Source organism: Pimephales promelas, chromosome 15, assembly GCF_988280905.1.
Source record: "Pimephales promelas chromosome 15, fPimPro1.hap1.1, whole genome shotgun sequence".
Taxonomy (NCBI): Eukaryota; Metazoa; Chordata; class Actinopteri; order Cypriniformes; family Leuciscidae; genus Pimephales; species Pimephales promelas.
In genome coordinates, this window is record NC_142783.1 from 24,603,212 (window position 1) to 24,614,259 (window position 11,048).

The 11,048-nt window shown below is 36.9% G+C and overlaps 1 protein-coding gene across 1 annotated transcript; it reads right to left on the minus strand.

Annotated features, from left to right (window-relative positions):
- Positions 1 to 876: 876 nt before the first annotated feature.
- Positions 877 to 6,939, minus strand: g2e3 (G2/M-phase specific E3 ubiquitin protein ligase). Its single transcript, XM_039669357.2, has 14 exons — positions 6,669 to 6,939; positions 6,437 to 6,534; positions 5,795 to 5,896; positions 5,588 to 5,712; positions 4,551 to 4,713; positions 4,363 to 4,469; positions 4,124 to 4,240; positions 3,901 to 4,025; positions 3,673 to 3,781; positions 2,883 to 3,184; positions 2,597 to 2,778; positions 2,315 to 2,487; positions 1,612 to 1,823; positions 877 to 1,149 (listed from the first exon to the last, which is right to left on the minus strand). Exons 1-14 carry the CDS (start codon positions 6,727 to 6,729, stop codon positions 902 to 904), a joined length of 2,124 nt encoding a protein of 707 aa, XP_039525291.1. The 5' UTR covers positions 6,730 to 6,939; the 3' UTR covers positions 877 to 901.
- Positions 6,940 to 11,048: the final 4,109 nt, after the last annotated feature.

Below are 11,048 nucleotides of genomic sequence, written 5' to 3' on the forward strand. Positions count from 1 at the left end.
TAAAGGTAATCATTTAATAAAAGACAATGGGAGAAACACTGAGGGTAACAAAAGTAAAAAAAAGTTTAATAAGTTATGATAGACATAGACCTGGCAAGTAATCATGCACTCTCAAACTACATCAGGAGGAAAAAAACTACTCGAGAACAAATGCACACCTGCATTCTGTGTGATTCTAACATGGCTCTCTGGCACAAACAGTTAGATCTTTAACTCATTAATAACCAATTCATATAGCTATTGTGTGGCAAAAAAAACTTGCAATTGCACCATCTTGTGGCTACCAGGAAATTGCAACCTTGTTATTGTGAACTGTTTTTGAATGAAAAAACAAACCATTGATGTATAACAACTCTGTTCAGAATAGAAGAACACAAATTTTCTACTTAAGAGTTTAATCTTTGGAAATGCTAAAAAAAAGTGTGTGGCTGATAAAATCAGCTTCTTCGTCATTTATTAGCTACACATTCCAATGGATGCACTTATGAGCCTACACAATTTTTTTGAAAATACAAAGGGCAGACAATCTTATCACTTCTAAGATTGTGTAGTAGAACATGTATTGATATCTAGTTGATGCCCCAATAGTGTTTAAAGCAAAGCTGTCAAATGCTTTCTTCTCTGTTGAGTTATTCTAATTGTAATGCTACATAACGGTGAGGAGTTAGCAACACCTGGGTTTATATCAGACTGCTGATAAATAAAATCAGGAGCAACTATGATCAATTAATGCTATTGTGAGTTAGGTTGAAAATAGCACAGTATATATAATACGTGTTAACCCCAATAAATAGACTTCAAGCATCATTGTAAATCATTAGGTAAAAGCACACCATGAATCTACAGAAATATCTAGTTAGATGGGGGGTTTTTCCCTTTCTTTTCTGTTTTTTTTTTTTTTTCAAATGTCCTGCATAACTGAGAATTGACACACTGTGTAATCCAAATGTTTCTTGAAGAGCTCATAAGACGGTAGTATGGGCAGAATGAGATGATTGGCATCACAGTAGCTCTGAGGAAAAGCACATGAGGGGTCTGGTGAGCTCAAGAATGAAATGGACGGGGTGGGTTTGAATCCAATGGACGGAACCAAATCTGAGGCAGTGGCGAATGTTAGAATGTCCTCAAGTGATGCTGCACACCGACCCTCTGGAAAATGAGAATTAGAGGTTAAGATCATGCAAATAACAGCTTGTTTTCAAACGCATCAAAGTCCCCGTGAATCAGAAGAAGCAACAGATTTTACTTCGGTGCTATGGCGTATTTCCAAGTGAAATGGAATATTGAATAGAGGGCAGTTTTATTTTATTGCACCATCTCTCGCTCATAGCAGACTAATGGTTGGAGGGGATTAGTTAAGCGGTCCAAACCAGACCAGAAGAAACTTTTCAGATTTTGATTAAAGATTACTATGACAAAAACATAGTAATGTAGTCTTGCAAGGATTAATTATTCACCTTAAGACCAGTAATGTGTGCTAAAGTAAATGGGGTCAATTTTGATTTCATGAGGACTTTAATGTCATATTCTATTTTCATAGATTTTATGATATACACAAGAATCTAAATTCTACCAACATACAATACAAAAACATTTTTTCAGCGAACATACCGTCACACTCTTGAAGAAACTGTTTCCAATAGTGTATTGTTGTGTTTTCGTTTGCTTGTTGCTCTTTTTCCTCTGAAAAGCGGGCAGTAAAGAGTTCCATGACAGATTCAGCAGTCAGCCTCTCCACAGGCCCACAGAAGACTGAATAGAAAGACTCTGCACACATCTGAACCTGCTCAAACAGTCCTAGGGTCCTCAAACCTTCACGAAATCTGGAAATATAAACAAGCAAATAAGCGAGCATTTACTTGTAGTGTATGTGTATACACTACCATTCAAAGCTTGGGGTTTGTACGTTTGAAAGAAGTCATTTATGCTCACCAAGCGTGCATTTATTTGAACAAAAATGTTATTAGCCAGCATGCAAGGAGCCTAGCTAACAAGGAGAGCCAAGTTATTGTTAGAATACAGCTGGATTTTCCAGGTTAGCATGCTGTATATAGCTGGTAGTCCACTCTGTTTTGACCGCCTCATGTTTGGTTCCTTTTTTGACGCCTCAAGTTTATGTCGGGTCTCTCGCGTGAGAATCTTGTGTCATGTTCACAATGTTCAATTAGCCAACAATTAATTTAATCGAGTAAATTCTTCTCAACAATTAATCGATTAACCGTTAACATCCATAATTCATACTAAATCGAATATGTATAATCGTTTTATACATTTTAAAATGTAATAACACAGGCAGGTTATTTAGGGTACCAACCTCTGCAAAGGCAGCTGTAGTCTGATGATCAGGTAGAAATTTAGTACATCCTCCACCAACATGTCCTTCTCAGAGAGTTTGCTGATCTTTCGCCAGCAGCCTGCTGCTTCCAAGTATTGTGACGCTGACTGCATTGCATGTCTCAGCTCCTTCTTTGAGTTTGCTTCTGCAATCTAAAAGTGGATTCAGAGTTTAGCAGGTGTACAACCATTCAGCTCATTGTAATCATGCATCTCAATGCAACAGCAATTTTAAATCACAATGAAGAACAATATAACTCACCTGTCTGATTTTGTGTGCAAAAGCAGTGTCTCCGAGGTCTTGTAAAGTAGGCCTGTAGTTTGTGGGGTAATTGAACAGACTATGGTAGAGGGCTGGAGAGAAGAATCCTATGGGAGGACCTCCGTGAATCAAAGAGATGGCTAACAGACTGCCGACTTCAAAATAGAGATCATCCCTCAGAGCTGTTCACACACACACAACAATGGTTCGTTTTAAAGGGCACCTAAGTTGTCTGGCACAGTATTTGTCAGGAATGTTACATTTTCAAGAAAAGAATATGTTCTACCTTTTGAGTTCAGAGCCAGGTTTTTAACTCCATCAGGTCCCTCAAAGATTTCTGACATCTGCAGCTTCGAAACAAGACATCTGAGAAAGCGACGCTGATTCCTAATGTTGTTGTTCAGTTTGTCTTTGGAGAATTTCACAGAAAGTGTGCAGCAGGGATTAAAGTCACTTTGCCGCAGCACCTGCAGCGCTGCTTCCATCACCCCATCATCATTTACCACTAGCACCTCTGTGGACTGCTGCAGTGATATCTGACAGGCCAGATCCATTAAGACCTCTGGAGAAGTGGCTGGCACACGCTGCCTAGAAAACAAGGAATTTGTCATTTTCAGGAAAGGTGCTCGAAATAAAGCAACAATTATGATTCAATGGATCACCTTCAGTGTGTGTGTGTGTGTGTGTGTGTGTATGTGTTGAAATAGATTCTACTAGAGTGCTGCAAAACCCACAGAATTAATGGATGGTGGGTTTAGATGTTCTGTTGACAGTGGTGAAGAAGCTGAATTCAATAATCTAAAGGAACAATAACTATAACTCATTATTGCTAAAATTATTATTATAAAAAAAAAAACCGAGCAATAATACTAATATTTATATAAAGTTCTTCCAAAAGCTCAAGGTCACATTACAATCACAATACTATGACAAACTGAGGATGGAGTGAGCCTGAAATTATTTCTGTGATAATCAACAGCAAACAACCTCTATGGTATAATGGTCCAGAAACATGAACTTGCAAACAACCCAGAATATTTCCGATTCAATATAGATTCTATTGATTGGGCAAGTACCTTTTAGCGATGAGCGAAGAGTGAAAGTCAGAGATGTTTTTAAACAGCCTCTTCCTCTCTTGCCTTATAGCCAGAGGTGATTCAACATGGTTTGCCAATTGCACAGACTCTGGCAAAAAACAAACAAACAAACATATAATGAAAGGCAGTTTACACAAGGTGAAGTATGTAACTTTGGAATAATTCTACAAAATATGCAGATATTAAACGATAGTTTAGAGAGCTTACTGTTTTCCTCAACAGCAGCTTTACAGTCAGCACAAACCCAGTCGGTGTCGTAAAGCCTAAGGTTGGAGCACTTTCGATGAGTTCCCCTGGATCCACACAACTTACAACGAACAATTTCAAACAACCTGTGATTGTAATTTTAATGATAGTTAGAATAATTTTCAAAAACAACCTGACAATCCATTTCATTATTTTAGAATGACTGAATAAATGCTGAAATTACCCTGACTGTGAGCTGTGTTTACGACCTTTGTGACTAAGACATTTTACAGCATCACAGTGCTGGTACACTTGCAGCAACTCTCCATATGCATTTTCCTCTAGTTCCCATGATGCATCCCTGAAAAATATACAATATATATATATATAGTAATGGAAAATGAATTTATAATCCAAGAATATATTTTCACTCAAAACTTAAATCACTCAAAACAATATTAGAAGGAAATAAATAGTTTTTACCGCTCTGGTATATATATTCCCATTCTGAGCATTTCCTGCTGAAACTGGTCCTTGTTATTGCAGAGTGTGCATTTGAAGAAAAACATTGCAGCACTGTGTGCATAATGCTGGAACACAATAGTTAAAAACCAGACTTAAATTTCTAATTCCAGATCTTCATCTTTTAATATGTTTGGTGGCACAATTACCTGTACACAATCCCTGTGAAACCAGCTTCCATGGCACGCAGGACACTTGAGGACATTGTAGGAGAGGACAGGTTCAATGGGCTCAAGACAGATGGAGCAGGAGAGGGGCAGAGAGGGGCTGGAGACGCAGGACTGACTAGGTGCATGTTTTTTACAGAAAGACCTGCAAATAATTGCCATCATCAATACCAATGATGAGAAGCCTGATGAAGAATTAAATTATTGGAAATTTAAAAGGACATTACATTACCATTCAAAAGTTTGGGGTCATTAAGGTGAAATATTGAAAAAAAAAAATGTATTTTGTTTTAGTCAATAAAAGTGACAGTAAGAGTCCTACAAAAGATAGAAAGGTCCTACAAAAAAAGAAATGTTACTTGATCACTAAATAAGCATAATTGAATGATTTCTGAAGGATCAAGTGACACTGAAGACTGAGTAATAGAGTGGAGCAGGGGTGGCATATTTTCTTAGGCCAAAAGCCAAAAATGAAATAGCATTTTACCACTTGCAATGCCAATTTTTGTGTGTGTGTGTGGATTGACTTGCATGGATGAATTGTTCACCACAAAACGATCAATTTAGGCAAACAAATTATGCGTGGGCAATTTTGAATTCATGGGAACTTTAAAAACTATTATAACTGGTACTTTAAGGGAAAATGCTCTTAAAGATTTTAGTGATGGTGACGATGAAGTCATGCAACCGTGGTGCAGTTTGTTTATAGACTATGTTTAGCTTTTGAGCTATGGTATACGTGCTTCAAAAATGATAAAATTATCTTAATTTGCTTAGATTTTCACAATGAACAAAATGTAAGAATCATCAGCTTTTGTAAGTTACAGACCTTGTTTTCTGCAATAATTCAAAAGCCACTGGAAAAATTGTGTTGGGTTTTTGTCAAGAAAACCAGTGTAACACTAACTTGGCAAGTTGGCCAACAAAAATACACAATCACTGCACCACTCTATGAATATTTAAACCAAATTATTGAACTTTTTTAAAATAAAATTTAGCACATCACAAGATATACTTACGGAAACAAGCCAGTAAACTGGAAAATAAACTCTTGCTCTACTCCACAAGGCATGTGGATCATTTGCCGACAGCTTTTGATGGAACACCCCACTGATGCACCAACTTTTTTGCAGTGCATGCACCTCTGCAAGTCAAGCAGTGATATAGAATCAGATACATTTCTGCAGTGTTAAATGGAACACGTCAACATATAAATGTGCATTTACCAGCCTTGAAGATCTCCGGATCTCCTTTTTTATGTCATCCACGAGAAAGCCATGGACATCTTCATCCTCCTCCCCTCTCTGACATATTCCACTGGACATCAGCTGTAAAATTATATAGAAGAATAATTGGCCCACTTTTATGCATGAATTATGATGTTGGTGATGCCTTCTACAATTTCTCTAAATAATAATACAAATAAAGCTGTTAACTAGATTCAGACGTTAACAACTTTACTGTTTGAAAACAGTTGGTAAATACAATAAGCAGGTTGTGATATTCTGCATTACAATAAGAGATTTGCGGCTGACAGGACATGAAGAAATAACCAAGTAAGTTAGCCTATCTATGATCATCTAGGGTAGATTTCTTAATCATTAAACTGGGGTAGTGGCAAGAGTAAAATTTAGTAGATAGATGAAAGCAGTTTTGTGTAAAATAAATAGATACTATTTAAGTTAAGACTAAATGAAAAAAGAGACTCCAAAATAAAATGCATTGCACAAATACCCATCAACGTCTGAAAAAGGTAACGATGGCCATGGATGCAAAAAGAGCTGTCAGTATAACTTACACTTCACTCAGACAACTGTAAAACCCAAAGACGTAATGTTAAATGTAATTAGGCGATTTCTTATTCTCACCAGACAGAAATAGTGGACAGTCAGGTTGTGCTGTTGAAGGGTGATCTTCTCCCCATATTTCTCTGGAATGTCGTCGCACCTCTTGCAAAGACTACAAACTAAATGATAGACACTAAAATCAGTTGACGAGATTGTAAATAAATGTTCGGGTATATAAGTACTTATCTGATAATTGTTATTATAATGACGAATAAATTCGTTGCCACGTAAACTCGAAAGAAAAGCAACTTACTGAGGTCTTTGTCGTCCTTAATCTGATTTATTTCAGTAGTCTCCTCTTTCATCGCTTTCATTATTGTGTATTAGGCGGCGTCCATGAAGCAAAACTTTACGAAATTTTTAAATGGCGATTTAAAGAGCTTTTTAATCAGCGTTCTGTTGCTACTGGCTTGGCTAGTTCAGTAACCGCCATTAGACGCACTTTTCACGACCGTCATCTAGATTTTTCAACCCTCAAGATAAAAACACATAATCCTATGTAGTCGGAGTTTTAATACAATTATGCTAATTTGTGTGTGCGTATTAAGAGTGTAAATAGCATGATATAAATTCAAAATTCCCTCTGGCCCTGAAAGTCCGCCTCTGCTTGCGTTTGGTTGGTTGAATTCAAAAAACTGCGACTTCCTGTGGGAGGGTCTCTGTGCGGAAAAGGTGCGGTAGTCACGGCACTACGCAACTTCTACAAAATAAAAGTAAGCACAGGATACATTCATAAATGTAATTTTGCACATTCCAAAACATCTTTTATTGCTTTTAACAATGAGGTCAAGCAATATGTCAGCACGATCAAGCATTCTCTTAATCAAAAGGCAATAAAAACTGTGAATGTGTGTTAAACAATTTGATATATTTTTGTAAATCTGTACTTCCCCTGTGATGATGTATTGTAAGTCTTTGTTTATGTTTTATGTTAAAACAGCGGCAATGTTGGAAACTGCACAATGTATTATTTTTATAATGGAGACAGAGGAATGTTCATGTAAACTGTGCAAATGTTGAATAATAATAATAATAAAAAAAAGTAAGCACAGGAGAAGTTTAAAAAAAAGATTTTTAGAAGTTTGATTTTGTGGAAATATGGCTTATAAGGTACAAGTCCCACATTAACAGTAAGTGATAGTTCTATATTGTGTCGTTATCTTGGCTATTTCAGATCAATTATTTGAAACGTTCTGCATTGTGTAATATTTTTTAATATTTTTTGACACCTTTTTTGGCAGCTTTTGTGACACCTTTCCAAGGTTAAGTTAGAGACAACTCCATAAAGTGGCTCTACATTTTTTTTTTAATTTTGTGCAAAAGCATGCTTGTGTGCACTGGTTGGCTTAAATACTTTATTATTCAGTTCCAAGAGACTACTTAAAGAATGCGAGACATACATAATGGTTACATAATTTTTTTTTTTTGCCATGCGGCATGCCATTTGAAATTTCCAGTATATGTTGTATGTAACCACTTCTTTCCACCTTGCTGTGGAGAACCACCTGATTTTGAAGTTGATACTTCATCAGTATCACTAACCAGTAGGTGGTAGTAGATCAAAACAGTTCAAAGTGCTATAGCTCCCTTTTCTGAATCTAACACGGATCTGATCTCCTGAAGATCCATGTCTAATGGTGTTTTTCTAATATTTTGACACATCTACACCAGAACAAGGCATAGTTTTTTGAGAACCATCTTTTCAGTAAAATGTCAAATGGTTCAATATTTGTGCACATTCTCCAAACGCGTAGCCGTTATTCATAGACTATGTTTAGAAGCCATTAATAATTTATTAAATTAATTATTATTATTAATTAAATATTAATTTTAATTAACAATATCTGTACTTTTTCATTCATTTATACCTACCTACTTCTGCAGAAACTTTTTGTTGTATTTTTTACAATTTTTTTTTTTTACTTTTCTGAACTCATTTTGTATGGACTTTAAAGTATTGTGAAATATTACAGTTTACAGTCATATGGTAGATTTCGAGCAAATCTGACTACTAACTGCTGCTGTGTTATTTCAGGATGTCGTCTTGTGTATAATATGGAAAATTGCATTTGTTTTGTATGGTGAGCCTACTAACCAATAGCCTCTGTAATAAGAACTGATTAATTGCCTATCTGGTACAATAGTGTTTTTAGAGATTTCTCCTACTCCAGCAAGTGCTCACACATATTTCCCCCCATTCAGTCACTGGATGCACCTGTAAACTAACCTGTGTTGACCTGGCTGGCAGTCACAACTTCATAGATTCAAAGATTCACTGGAGTGGATTACAACAAATAAGTGCTGGACTGCATGTCAGTTTTTCCTGCTTGAGCAGTGCTTCAGTCCTGTCTGGAGATCCAGATCAAGATCTTGACTTGCTTATTGTTTGACAACACTTACAAGGGGGTCCTTGAATGCTCTTTTGACTTGAGATCTAAGATTACAGGCAATGCTTTTCCTCCCTTCTCTAAATTCCAGAGGGAGACCAAACAACTCCCTCAATTTTCGACACAGTGCTTCCTCCCCCAGTGTCCAATGCCTCTCAGAGTTTGCATTATGCAAGCTAATTTAGCCAATTATGCACAGGTGTGATGCTAATTCTCCTTTCACATACTGAGCTCCCAACAGTAAAAATAGTATAATTATACAGCTGTCCCTGTGTTTTCCTTCCCAGCCACTGCAACAGCCTCTGTCTCACAAAAAAAACAGCATTTCATTAAAGGCTATCTTGAAGAATCTCCTACGACTTTTTCCCCTTTCAACTCAACTGTTCATCTTTGTGAAACAGGTGTGAGAATGTATCATGATCCATATGAAATGTAACATTGTTTTTTTTTATTGGCATGGCTCCATGAACAACATTTAACATCATGTAACATTTCTACTGGACACAAAGTTATTATTAAAATGGCTTCCCAGATAGCAAACTGACATTGAATCAACGTGGAAACGACGTCTCTCATGACATTGAAACAACGTTGATTTGCTCATCCAATTAACGTTGAACCAACGTCAGACGCGGCATTCTTCAAAGCTAAATGAAATCGAAAATTGGTTTGCTTTCATAACGTTGAAACAACGCGTTGATTTCAAGTTGATTTTCCGTTAGTTTTGAAAGAATGACGCATCTGACGTTGGTTCAACGTTAATTCGATGAGCAAAACAATGTCAGATCAACGTTGTTTCGATGTCATATTTCCACGTTGATTCAATGTCAGTCTGCTATCTGGGTTACACTTTAGCTCGATTGTCTCCTTTAGACATTCTACTAACTATATGTAACTTTGCAACTACATGTCAACTATCTCATTAATTTTTAACATATCAGCTACGTAGACTGTTGGGTTAGAGTTAGTAGAATAAGGTGACTTACTTGCAAAGTTACTTAATAGCTGCATTCCAATTCAGAGGCTGCATCCTTTAAAGGACGCAGACATCGAAGGCCACAAAGGTTGGAACGAGCGTTGTTAAATGGGACGGTCTAGCCTATGGAGGGTTTGTTCTTGTCGCCTAGCAACTGTGACAGCTGCCGTTGATGAGTGACAGTAACCTTTGTACTAGACTTTTTTGAAAGTATACATAGTTATATTAAACTGTCTGAAATCAAAGACTGTCTGAGTTCACAAACTGTCTAAATATGTCCATGGTCCATTTATGTATAAAGAGTATATAATCACAGCAAGGTATATCAAGATTTGAATTATTTAAAATGTATTTGTTGAAACCCAATTTTTGTGTTTAAAAGTGTAATTTGGCTGGAGCCGAATCGGCAAGGCTATGAAGGATTACTCTATTGCATCCTTCATTTCACGGTAAACGAAGGACACATTTAGAGGCCGAAGTTGAAGGAGCCTTCGTCACGCAGCAATGACACTATCGGCCTTTGAATGCACCCTTCGAAGGATGCAGCAATAGTCAGTAGAATGTCTGTTGGGGCAACATCAAAATGAAGTGTTAGAAGATAAAGCAGACAATCTAATACTCTAATGACTGGTAGTTGACAAAATAAAGTGTTACCTTAAAATGTTCTTCACACTAAGAGAAAAAAAAATGTACCTAAGACGTTCAATGAAAGGTCTTTTAGGGAACCCAAAATGGTTCTTCTATGGCATCGATGGGAAAACCCCCTTTTGGAACCTTTAGTTTTAAGAGCGTAGGCACAGGAATATGTAAATAGTAGTTCAATGTGTCTTCTAAATTCACAGTTAGAGAGGAGGGGAGTTTGATGAGAGTTTTAACCCAAGCGTTCAAATGTTCTTCACGAATGTGCATCCTAATACTTTCCAAAGAGGTGTAATGCATTCCTGATCCCACACTCCAACACACCTCTGAAAAGACCCAGGCTCTCTTCTTTTTTCGATAGTGAAAGAGCTTACACCGGGGACAGCAACCTTTTCATTATATTCTGTCACTTTTGATACATTTAATCGACATGACCACCAACCCAGATGAAGAGCTCTCTCCTCCAGACAAAAAAAAAAAAAAAAAACCCTCGCTATTATTATCAGGGAATGTAAGAGTTGCAAACTAGTCCTTGAAATTGATGGCTGAGGAACACGGTCCCCTGAAAGAAGTCAAATTAAATGATCATGGTCCCTAGTTAGCTGCCCTTTCAATATACACATTTCTGTAG